Source organism: Saccostrea echinata, unplaced genomic scaffold, assembly GCF_033153115.1.
Source record: "Saccostrea echinata isolate AGI-Se365-2 ecotype Australia unplaced genomic scaffold, CSIRO_AGI_Sech_v1 ptg000009l, whole genome shotgun sequence".
Taxonomy (NCBI): domain Eukaryota; kingdom Metazoa; phylum Mollusca; class Bivalvia; order Ostreida; family Ostreidae; genus Saccostrea; species Saccostrea echinata.
Genome location: NW_026889758.1, coordinates 3,129,890 through 3,146,261, shown reverse-complemented (window position 1 = coordinate 3,146,261; position 16,372 = coordinate 3,129,890). Strand labels below are relative to the sequence as shown.

General features: G+C 35.5%; 1 protein-coding gene across 1 annotated transcript; it reads left to right on the top strand.

Moving 5' to 3' along the window:
* The first annotated feature begins 614 nt into the window (after positions 1–614).
* On the top strand, positions 615–7,226 carry LOC133183175 (uncharacterized). The gene is made up of 2 exons (XM_061318125.1): positions 615–724; positions 5,555–7,226. The coding sequence occupies exon 2, from the start codon at positions 5,572–5,574 to the stop codon at positions 6,532–6,534; it is 963 nt and encodes a 320-aa protein (XP_061174109.1). The 5' UTR covers positions 615–724; positions 5,555–5,571; the 3' UTR covers positions 6,535–7,226.
* Positions 7,227–16,372: the final 9,146 nt, after the last annotated feature.

The window sequence follows — 16,372 nt, the reverse complement described above, 5'->3', positions numbered from 1 at the left end:
TAAAGGTATGCGTTTTATTTTGACGTCACAAACGCTGAACGCCGTGGAATTGCAGCGTCATAAACAAAAATTAAGATCAACGCTCACATTCAACAGAAGCTGTTGCAATGGCACTTCCATTAATTGTACTCGAAGGATAATACAGGGATTTTTTAAAAATATAAATCACATTTGCAGTCAATATGTTTATATGTAAATGTAAGCATTGAATCATTATTTTTTGAAAGATAAAGTCTCATAACTGCAACGGTGTGCAAACAAATTTTTGTTACATACATACACACACACACATACCCTCTCACCCCCCCCCCCCCCAAACGCACACACTCTCACACACACACCCTCTCACACACACACACACACCCTCCCTCACACACACACACACACACACACACACACACACACACACACACATATATATATATATATATATATATATATATATATATATATATATATATATATATATATATATATATATATATATATATATATATATATATATATATATATATATAAATCCTTTACTGGGCCTCTTCCATGGTTATTTTCAGGTCTATGAATAACTATTGTTGGTACTTCCTGGATTTCACAGTTACATATTACACTGTAGAAAGATGGAATGGAAAAGTATGAGTGAAGTTAGTGATATTTAGTATTGTTCACACTGTGACAAACATTTATTAAATAACAACACTTTTGCAGAATGTGAACGTTTTGCATCGTAAGTATTATAAATCAATAAATATTTCTAGTTCTGAAACATACTTTAACTGCATTTGTATGTTGCATGTACATATTCTGGTCTTCGGAGTTATGTTGCTAGTTGTATTTGATAGATATTCATGTCACAACCTTTCATATGATCCAAAACCATTATTTCACCGTTGGAAATTGGAATATCGGTATATTTGTTAGAGAAATAAGCCCAATGTTTACAGAATTTTACGCTCGTGACCAACGAGGTACGGAAAGGGAACTGTTGTACTGTACTGGCAGAAAATTTTTGTTCAAATAAAGTAGGAATTAAGCTGTACATTGCACGGGGGGAAATTCGTTATAATGTTGATTAACGTATTCTTAACGTGTATATATATATATATATATATATATATATATATATATATATATATATATATATATATATATATATATATATATATATGAATATTTTTCTACTTTAAATATCCTTATTTAGGCAATTTTAACATTAAATATATGAAAGAAGAAAGAAAAACTAATTTTATTAACATGACAAAAATAGAACAAGTAGTTCCGGTCGGTTACAATTTTCACAGTGTGAAAATTGTAATTGAAACATGCAACATACAACTATGCAAATATTTCTTTTTTGTCCACGGATAAAATACAGTATATCTCTGTTGAAAATATAATAAATATGAAAATATCTAAGGGGGGGGGGGAGTATCACATGTTGGAATTAACATTTTTGTAATGTGCAAAAATAAAACATTCTAGGCTTAAATGGCATTGTCTAGGTTAAGAAGATTTTTTTTTTTCAAACAAGATCAAAACTTATTTAACTTTATTTCTACCGTTTCATTACACTAGTAGTGTAGGCGTACGTATGTACCCCCTTTAACAATGGGGGTCTATTGTGTTGGAAAACAATGGAGACCTAGTTATGGTTACTCTGAATGAACACGGGTATTTACTATCAATACTATCTTGCTTATCGACTGGATGTTTGATTTCAATAAAAATTCATACTATTTTGCACATTAAACACAGAACCCCTCAATACCAAAGGTAATACTGACCAATCGCATGATTATTTTCGAGTAATACCGGGGTTGTAGAGTAGGATTTCCCCAACAGCCAGCCCCCCCCCCCCCCCGGAAGCTGAACTCTAGAGTAGGATTTTCCTCCGAGGGGATATGGATCTATCCTTTCTACAAAGAATATGTGAGAAAATTCTCAAATTCATGTCATTGATAGGTTCCACATGCCATTTTGGGAGTATTTAAATCGAGTTCTTCAAAGGAAAAAAAAATTGAAAAAGCCAAAACAAGAATACAAAACAATACAAGGTACACTGCTTTTTCAAGACAAAGCTTATGTCCTATGGCTTATGTCCCTATTTCATACTTTGTATGATCGCCATTTTGAAGAAGAGACACTTGTAACAATATATGTTGCCCCCTCCCATACATAAGCACAGCCAATATATTTTATTGAGGGGAAATTGGCTTTGGGAAAAAGCCTACTCTACAAGACCGATTAGCAGCAACTCGTGGTCAGCCAAAGTCCGTTTTGCTTCATAAAATCATGTATTATATTTATTGCGAATTACCGAGTGGAGATAATATATATACGTATAAACCGAAGAACCGATAAACCGAAAAAGATCCCTCACTGCTCAATGGCCATGAGTGCCGAGTATAGGTCAAAATTTGCAGCCCTCCACCGGCAAGTGGTGGCGTCTTCAATAAGTGATTAATTCTCGAGAGGGACGTTAAACAACAAACAAACAAACGCATACTGTGCTGGTTTACAAAACACAGACAGAGCTCATATTTTCTAAAACTAACACCACCACTTTGTGCGGTGGTAGTAGTGGAAGAAGTAATCACAAGAGCAAAACTATATGGTTTTCTCGTGATTTTATTTTCGGATTTAATTTCCGTGTTAAACAATACAGAAAATTTACAACAATTTCATTACATGAAATTTGTTATTTTCTTTATTTTCTTGAAAGAGGTTATTAAACTTCACATGGTGTTTGTCGAGAATGCACGATATTGCATCTTCAAGAGGTACGTCTTTTTCATTGATAAGAAAGAGAATTTCCTGATGAATACTCCTATGCAATGCACTTTTCATGAGGCAGGCGGACGGTTTTATTTGTTCTTTATAATTTTTCAACAGTAAATCTCTGTCTTTTTCCAGCATCCGTTTCATGGTCGTTTCTCTGGCTTCTTCCGTTGGAAACCCTTCTTGAACTAATTAGGTAACTTGGTCTTGGAATAGAGGTTTATGTTGGTTCCAGACGGCGTTGATCATCATATCAAAACCGACTGTATCGTTCTCATCATATGTTTGATCACCTGAGCCCGCATCTTCCTCTGAATCTTCGTCACAGTTGCAGCCTTTTGCGCTGTGACGATCCAAGTCGTAAGACGTAGCAAACACGAGACCGCAATCTAGGCAAAAGGGATGAAAAATTTTGTTCTCACTTTGTTTATGACTTCGCTGATATCGGCAGGATGCGAGATTTTCCGGAAGATATTGGTTTGTAATTGCTTGGATTCTGGCGTGGTTTGCTTTAAATCAACGAAAAGGGATCCGTAAGGCGCGCACGAACAATCTCAGCATTCCTTTTTTTTCTAAGTCTAGAGTCCTTCTTGTCCTTTAATTTTTCCCTCGTCAGAGATAGTCGAGCGGATTTGTCAATTAAAATACAACTTACATATTTGATGAATCATGATAATATACAAATGACATTGTTGTTGTTTGTCCTATTGTCCAGTCTCGCCTCTTGCTTTTCCACCTCACAGGCTGGAGGATGGACTCTAGGTCCAAGGCCTACATGACTGTATATCTACGACACCCTGGGGCAGAATAAAGGCATTGGGTGGCCTCACTATTGTACCAAAAACTCTGAAGTATGGATGGAACCTGCTCCAACATATACATACAAGTTTTACTTACAAGCTCAAGTGGCTTATACACAAATACACACCACACTCATTATCAGATTTATAGATAATGACACGTCTTAGATAAGACTCAATTACACACACGAGTTGTTTAAATTATACATACAACTCGTACACAAATGCAGTATTGCGAATTGCTACTTTACGGACAAACTATTATGACGGAAATTACGTACCGTACTTTGAAATATTCAAATACGTGTTACTATACATAGAAATCAAATTAAACGAAACATACATGCTAAAAATTGATGAGAAATGCGATGACTGGGTGTTTTAGGACAAATGAATGATATTTGGAAAATAACTAAAATAAAGTTATAAATATAATCCTTACCTTAGAAAAGCTGGACCATTATATTGTTTAAAAATGGAATACCAGAACAAACCCTGCAAGTAATACTCGATACACGTAACTATTAATGCTGGATACAAAACATATTTGAGAGGGTTAAACGCGTCCTCCTCTCTGAACTGCCCGTGTCCAAACTAACGTGCTCGCGCTGGCTGGCTTTAAAGCTGAACACGACTCGTAAATAGGCATACGCCATTTTCGATATTACTATCTGAGATATCAGCACTAGGGTATACTCTTCGCATTCGTTACACCTGACTGCTTTATTGTCACGGGTATCGGCGTGGAATGGCGACCCGTGTTCGTGCTGGTTATCTTGCATTATCTCTGTTTACATTTTATTGCAGTTACTGACGTGTATTTTTGTTTGTTTGTATACTGCACTGACCTGTGCAACTGTTGTAAATCTTTTTGGTATCTTACTCTCCTGCATAAGAAGCACAGTTATTTTTGCGCTACCAAGTGCTGTATAGCATACGTCCGTCTACACCGGTGACAATTGATTGCACTGAACAGTGACCAAGTGAGCGGCTCTATATATAGGGGTCCTCAGATATAGCGCAAGTCCAACCGAATATGGCGGACAGATTCTTTTTACGAAGCGTGTTCAGCTTTAAGGTCCAGTTAATTGAGGTTCAGTGAAGGATATTTCCAATGATACTAAGATAAAAAAAAAGGGGGAAGGTTCCCCACGGGATATTTACATGAAAGTTAAAATGCATTAACAAAAATATGATACAATTTTAATGTGACACTCCTCCGAAAATAAATCTTTCCTTGACTAATTTGAATAACAGCAACAAATATGTTAGGTTAGGTGCCTTCGTTACAAGATCGCATTTGTTACAGGATCGCATTTATATAATTATTTTATCAACGGTGTAATTGATAACACTATATTAATTTACAAGCAAAAAAAATATATATACATAATTTTTCATAAATGTACATAATATGTGTTGCATAGTTCTTAGGGCGGGGATGGGCTTATGTCCTTATAATCTTGTAACGAACTTCGCAATGACCAAACACACGCCTGGAACACTATTTATACTATGCGCCAAATCAGTAGTGCATGCAATAATTAATATGAATATTTCGGACATTTCCGTAATACGGAACTCTCAAAAAACGTAAAGAAATTCATAATTATCTTGCTCCCCTACTTTGAATACCCGTGTTCACTTATACTATAAGTGCTCCTGCACTCCACTTAACCATCTTGTCATTTAAATACCCGTGTTCATTCATAGTAACCATAACTCGGTCAGGTCACTGCATTATCTTCCCTATTGTTCTCTCACTGCATTATTTTCCTTATTGTTCTCTCCATTGTTTTCCAGCACAACAGACCCCCATTGTTAAAGGGAGTACATACGTACGCCTATACTACTTACACTGGAATTTGTTTCTATAATTTTGTATAATTAAGTCTGTACATTATTAGTGCACAGATACGTAAAATTTACTTATTCTCAATTACGCGTTTTTAATTCAAATATCATTGAATAATTTGCAGTTCAGTTGATTTAGAAAATGGCGACGTCTTTGCTACCAAAACATACGTCTGACTACAATGATGATGGCTTAAGTGAGGATGTGGATGATGGCTTAGGTGAGGAAGTGGATTCCGCTGTTCAGCCAATCATTTCCCTCGTTATTGCCAACGTCGGTGGTCCCAGTGTAGGGCCTGGAACAGCAGATAAACGGAAGAAAGGTATAGCTGAATTTCTGAAAGAATTTCAACCTAATATTGTGCTTCTCCAGGAGTTTTCCTGGAGCGGAATAACTGGCTCAGCTTGGAGGAATGTAACTATTCCTGAGAAGTACGAATACACCGGGAATAACGAGGCTAGCATTTTGTTCGATAAAAATGAATTCATTGTGGAGTTTCCTGGCCAGAAAGAATTACAGAGCCTGCTTGATGAAATGATTCGCAAAGTACAGCTTCCTATAGGTTTTACTCCGTTATCAAGAATGTGCATTCGAATCATTCAAACCAAAGGTGTCCCAGATATGAAATTCCTTTGCGTTTCTTGGCATGGTCGACGAAAGGGAAAAATGACAGAACTGATCATGGAGCTAAAAAATTTGCTAATTTTCATCGAAACATTCAGCAATAACAAGGACCTACCGTTCATTATTGCCGGCGATTTTAATATTTCTCTTGAAGAAGCCGTGAAGCTCGTACAGAGTCCCCATGTCATTTATAAGTATCAGCCGCTAAGAAGGGAAGGGGGCAAAATAATAGACTTTTTCATAGGATCAGAATTGTTACCATTGGATAAAATGTCTGCGATAGACTGGGAGAAGGTGGACAGTTCCATAGATGCTCTCAAAATATTTGATCATGATCCGATTTACGCTCAGATTGGGCGTACTTTACCAAAGAAGATTCCTGACCCCTCAACCTCTAAGCAGAAATCGGCACAGCAGCCGCTTTCCAGTCGGGTGAAAAAACAAACTGGAAAGACTCGGTCCAGAAAAGCCAGTGTGTGACAAACAATGATGTAAGCCTAACTTAACCAACACTGATAAAAGTTCATGAAAAATAGAAACTCCAATATCAAATTGATCTGCAAAGCATACGTCATTGTTTGACAGTTAGGTGTGACTTGTATCACCTGGCCTACTGAACGTCCACACTATCGATAAATTTGTTATTAGTACTGTTATAGTATTTATTTATCTATTTTATTATCTTATTCAGGTATCAGGAATTTGACTCAGGACTCACAAGAATTAACGAAAATTCATTTTTATATAGTATTTGTTGTTTTTCAAATGTATAGGAACATCATAGTATTACCATAGTAATATATAAATGTATTCACTTTACTGATATGTTAGTTAACCGCTATATCTATATTTATATATTTTATTTTAATTTATACATTATATGAACTGTGTATACAAAATAAGCCAGTATCGTCATCAATATCAAAAATTGGGTTCAACTTTAGAAGTGTTCCTTTAACAGACAGTACATAGGATGAAAACGCCAAATCGAACAACTGATCAGGTTTACTTCAAATAAGTTAGTTTTGTTAATTTTTTTTTATAAGCAGAACATATATTTATTGAGTGCTGACGAAGATCATATTGTAACTAGCATTGCCATTCAAGAATAAGATGGAAATATTTATATTTTACTATCAGTAGCATAACAATAAAATACCCATAATGGTGTTATCAATACAAGTATTTATAAACCTAGTACTCTGGTTGCATTGAGTCAATTTTAGAATGTCTTCTCAGTATTGTTAAAGTAGCTATCTACATCACGGCATGCAAAGTGAAAGCATGGAACCAAGAGCTATATATTTATCAACAACTCCACGAAATGAGGAAGCAAAGGGACGTACATTATTACTTATTTACTGACTGTCTACAGGAATATATCAGGTTGAACAATCTCATAGACGACGAGGCAGAGGTGTTTAAAAATTCACCATGAAAACATGTACCGGTACATGCCAAGGTTGTGCAATCCAATAGACAACAAAATTATTTATCTGACAAGTCGTCAATTGAATCTGACAAGTCGACATTTAAAATCCTTTACAAAATCGAAATAATCATTTGATTAAGTCAACATCATTATCTGACAAGTCACCGTGACACTTTACAATAATTATGTCGACTTGTAACATGTTATTTCGACCTGTCAAGTAATGTACGTTGTCGAATTTGTCTGATAATGTAGTCGACTTGTCAACAACAAAAAAATGAACCTGAAAAACGTTCTTGGGGGGGGGGGAGGGGGGTAAGAGAACACACTTTCCTATGTCAATTTTCTTCAAATAGGTACTCTCTATACCGTTTTAAGAGTGGTCCGTGTTACCTAGGGAGCAGGGTTCCAAAGTCAGTTTTTCGGTCCTTTTTTAATAACTTTGAAAATTCCAGGTACGGGGGTCCGGACCCCCCCCCCCCCCCCCCACCAGATACGCCCCTGCTTTACACAATATGAATATGCTACCAGCAATAAAATAATCATCACAGAGAATATGCATTTTGGATATTTCATTTATTCATTAGAATTTACACATTTGATAAATTATGCCCAGGAATGACTAAAATAATCAACATGTGTGCAAATTGCACAATCATATTGACGTGCACGTGTATTACGCTATCCTGTAATTTTTGTGAGATTTATGTATCAGGTTTATGAAAGAAAACTTTTTGGAAGATACTCATTGACCTAATGCAGTATATAATGTACTGTTGATTTGCAGGTCTATACATATATTTCTAAGTCCTATCGTCCTCCTATACCAAATCGAACATGGTGAAATTTGTTCCGTCTTGAACTGTCAATCAACGGACGATTATTCTTCCGTTCTTTGTCTAGTATTCGCAACAAAGTCTCCAAATTGTCTCTCTTCACATCTAAAACAATCAAATACATAAATTAATATATAATTTGTGTGCGTGTGTGTGAGGGTGTGTGTGTGAAGATGTGCGTTTTAACCTTGTGTGTTCGGTGGTAGTGGTGGGGGGGGGGGGGTTCAAAGCCAAGAAAATCCTCTGTTTGATGAAGTATACACCACATTTTATGTGTTCATGCTACTGGGATGTTGATATATACAATGTAGTTTTCATCAATACTAAAAATTGTTAATTTGGCAAATACTCTACTCACAATATATCACAAAAGACCTTGACTTCATGTTTCTAATGAGTTTCTCCATCCTCACAAGATCAGGAGTCCTGAGTCCACTCGTGGGACGTACCCACGACCATGAGTGGACTTGAGACCCCGGACGTTGTGAGGATGGAGTCTCTCAGGCTATCAGCGCTTCCAGCGTGGAACTGGTCTGGACTTATGCGACAATTTGTTTTTCATTTTGAAGAAGACTCTGTAATCATCATTATATTCATCCAACTTAAGTTGTTTCAATGAAATTCAGAAGTAAAGAATATAAATTTTAATATATGACCAACTATAAGTCCAGACCTGGGGTTTGACCTCTAATTCGGAGACATCAGTTATATATTTTTGTAGAGGCCTAGCTCCTTTTTATCATGCAAAACATTTCCTTAATAAATGTATTTCAATATATGGCAGACTTAGCCCTACCCTGGCATGCAAACAGTTTTCCTGATATATGTCCATGGGTAAAGGAGATTCAGAAAAAAATTACAAAGTTGTAATATTCAATATATATGACGAACTACGTCCCACCCTGGTTCCTGACCGCTGGTCCAAGAGGGGTGGGGCATGAATTTGACAATTTTAGTGTAGGACTAAGTGTTCATGTAACCATAAACAGTTTATCTGCTAGATGTTCATGGACTAAGAAGATTTTCAAAGGCGTTATGTTCACGTATTTCATTGTATCACTATGACCAACTTAACCCCATCCTGGTATGGAGTTACAAACTTACAAGTCTGGATTTTTGAACACGATTACCCTCCATATCCTGGGGCCTGAACACTGGACTTAAGGCACAGAATCGAATTTATGGATTGTTGTAAAAAAAAATTTTTTTACCAATTGTCATCAATTACTCTGTATTTCAACAGACAGCCTTTACAAAAGAAGAAGATTTTCAAAGAAGTAATGAATTATCTATATTTGACAAATTTAGCTCCACCCAGCTGGGACCTGAACCATGGACGAGGTGCAATGAATTTTACAATTTTGGTAAAGCTAAAGTGTTCATTATAACCATGTAAACAGTTTGCCTGTTTTAAAGGTGCTTAGACACAAATTTGAAGTTAATATTTTCTCAAATTTCCTGTATAACATCACGATTTATATATTGCAATAGCATTTCACACGAAAATATAATTTTATTTTATCTGGAAATTATTGGAACTACGAATTCCGGGACGCGTTTGATTAACACATCTTTGCACTTACACAAATTTTAACTTTATCCTTAATATTTAAGAAAAGAAGCGATTTTGATATGTGTTAATGAAAAATATTACATCTATAATCCAGAAAATTCAGAGTAGAAATGTTCGAAAGCAAAACCAACTCACCAGTATTGTCAGTCCGTGCTCTGTGATGTGGACAGAGTTTAACAAATTAAACACACCCGTGAAACGTAAACTGTTTTTGTAAACAGGGCACGAGCTCTGTTATTGTTAATGTTTACGATTCACCGGGTGTGTTCAATTGTTAAACTCTGCACACACCACTGAGCACGGACTTACAGTACTGTGAGTGGGTTTTACTTTCGAACATTTCTACTCGGAATTTTCTGGGTTATAGTTTTAATATTTTTCATTAATACACAACAAAATTGCCACTTTTCTTAAGTATTAAGAATAAAATTAAAATATGTGAAAGCGCAAGGATGTGTCAATCCAACGCGTCCAGAAATTCGAAGTTTTAAAAACTTCGAGATGAAATAAGATTATTATTATATTTTAGTTTGAAATGCTATAGCAACATATAAGTCATGAAATTATACAGAAAATCTGAGAAAATATTAACTTCAAATCTGTGTCCAAGCACCTTTAAAAGTGTCAGTGAGTACAAAAGAAGATTTTCAAAGATAATGTACATGTATTTTCAATATATGATCATCTAAGCCCAAAGTAGGGTCTGAACTATGGACCCACAGAGTATGAATTTTACAATTTTCGATAGAAGGATGGGTATTCATTAAAATCATGCAGTTTTTCTGCCAGGTGTCCATGAGTAAAAAAGAAGAGATATACATGTAATGAACTTAGCCCCGCCTTAATTAGAGATTGAACCTTGAATGAAATATAAAGATAATGAAGAGTAATCAAGCTCAAAAGTCCATTGAAACAAAACGATCGAGCAAACACGGCTCTCTAAAAACATCAGAGGTGGGATCAGATGCCATGGAGGAGTAAGCATCCCCTGTCGACAGGTCACACCCGCCGTGTGTTTGTGCTCTTTGTCATGATCGGAATTCCATGAATTTCACAAGTTTGGTAGAGCCTTCATTGTTTATTATGATCATGATAACAGTTTGACTTCTTGATGTCCAAGATTAAAAAAAAAGATTTTTGAAGATAGCACTAATTTTGATGGTATTGGCCTTGTCTCTCAGGCTCCATGGAGGCAGAGATCATGAAGTTAAAATTTTTGCTCCCCTTTAACCATAGATGATATATACCAAATTTGCTTGAAATTGGCTCATTGCTTCGAGAGAATAAGTTGAAAAGAAGAAGTTGGAAGCACGACGAGGGACGAAAACAGTTGGCAATAGGTCATCTGAGTGATCAGGTGACCTAAAAAAAAAAATGTGCAGAATAGGTTTCCTTGGGAAGTAGGGAGGCAAAGCTATAAAATGCAGATAATGTATTTTTTTCGTCTGATTTTTAGCCAGGAATTGATAAAAGCCCAGGATTTCCCTGGCGTTATCAGAAATTTTTGTAGTTTACTTTCATAGGTTGAAGAATTAAAAATAAATCGGACCCAAAATAACCTTAATGGATATGAAACATGATGTACCCATTTTCCAGGGAAATTTATAAAAGGAAATAATCAAAGCATTTCTGAGAAGGAAAAGCAAAGCGTTTTAAACACTCTTACAGGGAAGAAAATAATTTTCAACAGACAGATTAAAACAAATACAGCTATTTAGTACTGGATTTCAACTTGCCTGATCCAATGTATTGCTGAACGTTTTCCGAGATGCAGAAACTGCCGTGTTGTACTAATGCAATTATACACAAGAAAACTAAAAGTTTACAAGCCACTATTCTCATCTTAAAGCTGAGAAGTCCGGAGTAGACGCTGATTTTTTTCCCTCGGTAGCAATTAAGTTTTTTATATAAAATATTGATGATGTCAGAGCCCACCACCCCCAAAGTCCATTAGTAGCAATTAGTCCGGGAATTTAAACAGGAAGTTTTAGGACTCCTGTAATAATTAATAATGAAAATTCACGATACATGCAGTCCTTGTTTTTGAAATTCTCTTTTTTTTTCTCTCTGAAATATTCATATCCAAGTACTTTACGATATACCCATGAGCCACAACACTCACATTTCTCATTCTCACTAAAGTATGTACAAATAAATAAATGGAAATCCTTAATGCTTTAAAGTTCAGTGTTTTAACAATTTTAATTGCTTGTTCTTTTTTAGGAAATTATCACAATTTTGTGCATGGAAACGTTGTCCCTCTTTTGTGGCGCCATATATAAGGCACTAGTGCTTCCACGCATTTGAATTTGCGCGTGTGCTAAATCAGGAAATTATAGTTTGTTGTTAATAAGTATAATTTTTGAAAAGATCTTTGTTTAAGCCCCCCCCCCCCCCCATGCAGTCCCATCCTAACGTACGTCAGGGGCTATGGACTATATTATATGATTATATGGAAATGCTTTAATTTGAACTTGATATATTTTATTGCAATTTATATTCTAATACAAATATAAAATGGGATTAGGCACAAGTTCTAAAACTTAATTCACATTTTCTCCCTTTCATATTAATGAATGCTGTTGTGACCCTGCACATATAGGTATAAGGGAGATGGGTGTTCAAAGGTAACGATTTCTCCTGCAGTAATGTATATTTTTTAAAACGCTTACCGGGGATAAGGGACATAAATTTTGAATCTACAGTATACTAGTACATGGTATGCGCTGATATTAATTCGACTTAATTATTGCAGCGCTATTGAAAAATTCTTGATTTAAAAAAATAATAATAATTTGCCTATATATTTTTTTGTAAAACTCAGCCCTCGAAGTGGCATTACCCTTTCCAAGAGAGGGATTTGATTTTGAAAAAAAATTAAATTTAGCTGAATTAGGAAGTTTACCCAAAGTGTTGTTCAGTTTCTAGACAATACAATTATATATACCGTACTAAGAAGGTCCCACTGTGATTTTACTTCTTATCAAATAACTACCCGTGGAGGGGGTGGGGGTGATCCTTTATTTAATTATTTAAAAAGAAAAAAACTTGAACACCCCTTTCCCCTCAAAGTTCTGTGGCAAGTTTGATTAAACTATTTAAAAACGGTAAGGGTACGAAGATCTAGAGGTAATGCAAATTTTGATCAGAAGACTTAGTTCATTTGAAAAATGAAAGCAAGTTTTTAATAGACCTGTAACTGTACACACATTTTGTTTCTTTAAAAATAGTGTCTCTGGTTTTTGTAGAGAAAGTTGACATGTATATCTTTATCATGTCCGTTATTATTATTATTTATACTAAAAGCCTCCAGTTAAATCTAGTCTTTTTCAAAAAATCTGAAAAAAGTTTGATGTATTTTGTAATTGAATATAAGACCTGTTTGTCAATGAATTCATACACTGGCGAGTGATTCGGCATCAGAACATCCATTTGTTTAAGGTACGGAGAAGGAAAGCTTAAATTGTTTCCATGCATGCTGTGTTAGAAAAATGACGCACATCGGTTTACACGCATTGTCTTAATTGAAATGTGAGAGGAAGTGCCCTCTTAAATGCATTCAGAAGTTTCTATTTTTGGTTCGTAGCAATAAACAATTTTACAGATTTTAACGTGCCCTATGTCGGTGGATTTTTTTCTGCGATTCGTTGCAGACAAGCACGTGGATCACGATAAAAATTTTTCACGTGTATTTTTTTTTTCATTTATCCTAATTTTGCTAACCTAAGCCAAAGACCTAAGTGGGCTTTTCTTTTCGGAGCTTGTCTGCTGTATATCGATAGACCTGTCTGTTGTCCAATTTTCACATTTATTATTTATCCCGGATCACTGCATCATTTGAACCAAACTTGACACAAAGCACACTTGAGTGAAGGGGGTGAGTTTTTATTTAACAAATGAAGGGCAATCCCTCTTCCATGGGGCCATAATTAAAAAAAAGGTATTTTAAAATCTTCTACAGAATCAGCAGACCATTAACGACAAAACTTGCATGAAAGCTCTAACGTCAGGATAACAAAGCGATGGGGGATACGATGGCAACAACTTTAGGAACAAAACCATAATGCAAGGAAACGGAAGTGACAAAACACGGGTGTAATAATATCCCTCCCTTGCCTGATCGCTCTGTAACAACGCAAAATGTAGTAAACTGAGACTATTACATTTTGTGTCGAGATCAACGCAAAATGTGATAACGCAAAATGTAATGATTTACTTTTCGGATTTTTACATTTTGGTTAATGTGAAATTTTCGAGAGGGTTAACTTTCATCCACGAATTCGTATCCACCAAGAAATGTAAAATGTCATATACATAACTACTCAACAATTCTTCATCCATGATATCAAATCCCCACAATTCCCCATTTTTTGTTCCAACCACGAAAATTTGACCCCACAAAAATATGTGATTTTACAGTATTACATTTTGCGTCGAGATCAATGCAGAATGTAATAATGCGAAATGTTATGACGCACTTTTGGATTATTATTACATTTTGCGTCGAGGTCAACGCAGAATGTAAAAAACGCAAAATGTAAAAACACTCTTTTGGGGATTATTACACCATGTGTTATTACATTTTGCGTCGACGTTAATAATATGGCAGAATGTAATTATCGATTATTATCTCCACAAATAAATGCATTTTTCACTGAAAGTGGCAATACGGTATATTGCAATCAATTGAAGTTTCTTTAGACAACCTTGTCTTCTTATCCAAAATATTCCTAATTTCCTGTCGGTATACGTTTTACATTTACTCCGAGGCAGAGTTTAATAAAACAAAATGTCATAATCCTTGTCAGTGGCCATAACAGAATGACCATATTTTCGAACATTTGAAAGTTTCCTTGTTTTCATTCATTGTTCTTAATAAATATTTCTGACACTTTCAGTCAAGAAAAAAAAAAGACGTCCACATCTGTATACAGAGTTGATGTATACGAAAGCCTATTAGGATCAAACTACGGTAAAAAAAAATTTAAAAGGCGTTATAACGCCTTTTGAAAAGGCGTTATAACGCGGAAAAAGGCGTAATAACGCAAGTAAAGGCGTAATTACGCCTTTCCAAAAGGCGTTATAACGCGAAAAAAGGCGTTATTACGCCTTTCCAAAAGGCGTTATTACGCCTTTCTAAAAGGCGTTATTACGCCTTTCTAAAAGGCGTTATAACGCCTTTCTAAAAGGCGTTATAACGCCTTTCTAAAAGGCGTTATTACGCCTTTCCAAAAGGCGTTATAACGCGAAAAAAGGCGTTATTACGCCTTTCCAAAAGGCGTTATTACGCCTTTCCAAAAGGCGTTATTACGCCTTTCCAAAAGGCGTTATTACGCCTTTTTAAAAGGCATTAATACGCCTTTCAAAAAGGCGTTATTATGCCTTTTGAAGGGCTATTATTATGTCTTTGACAGGCACGTGCTTTTAAAGTGGGGGGGGGGGGGTTGTCCCATAAAATTGACATGCAAACAAAAAAAAACAAGACCCCCCCCCCCCCCCCGAAAAAAATAAACTGCCTAAACTTGAGGGGAAACTTTTTCTAATTAATTTTTCGGTAAAACTTTTTTTAAATGCAATGACTTGCCCGAGTTTAACCGTACTGCAACAAAATGTTAAGGGACCAAGCAATCAATTAATGATTTTTTATATTTAAACTATAGCAAGACTATTCTCCCAAAAAGTGGGGTGGGGACCCCCCCCCCCACTCACATTCGTACTACCGGCCTGTTTGAAAAGGAGTTGTATCCAAAAATGGAAAGGCGTTATTTTAAAATAGTAAATATATGAAAGATTGAACCAAAGCCATCTTTATTTATGCAATATTTAGATTATAGTTTTAATATTATAAATTATATTATAAATTATAGCATTTTCTATATTCCTGCACATCTCGCAGACAGTTGTTTGCATTTTGCATGCATATTAAGAGAAGTCAACACTCTACTTTTGAAAATCCAGGATATAGACAGAACCAGCTTTGGGCTTTGCTAGCCACGTATTAAAAATTCATGTCAAATTTGAAATATTTTTCTCTCCTCTTGGTAAAAAACAGGCAAAGTATTTGCATAGGTATAATGAGCAATTAGCCTTCAACTAAATTTCTGAAATCCATACACCTTGGTAGAAGCGTCTGGCATCAGAGAAGGACTAAGTTGGTTTAACACTGAAAATATTTTACACATCTAAAAATCTTTTTTCCTAGAAATCTAATTATAATCAGCCCCCAGGGTGGGCTAAGTAAGTCATGTATTGAAAAAAAAGAGGCGTAATAACGCCTTTTTAAAAGGCGTAATAACGCCTTTTGGAAAGGCTTAATAAAACCTTTTGGAAAGGCGTAATAATACCTTTTGGAAAGGCGTTATAACGTCTTTTGGAAAGGCGTAATAACGCCTTTTAGAAAGGCGTAATAACGCTTTTTGGAAAGGCGTAATAACGCCTTTTGGAAAGGCGTAATAACGCCTTTTAGAAAGGCGTTAT

Bases quoted from the DNA above. Each gene is read 5' to 3' on its own strand.
- LOC133183175 (XM_061318125.1), top strand. From the start codon at position 5,572: ATGGCGACGTCTTTGCTACCAAAACATACGTCTGACTACAATGATGAT.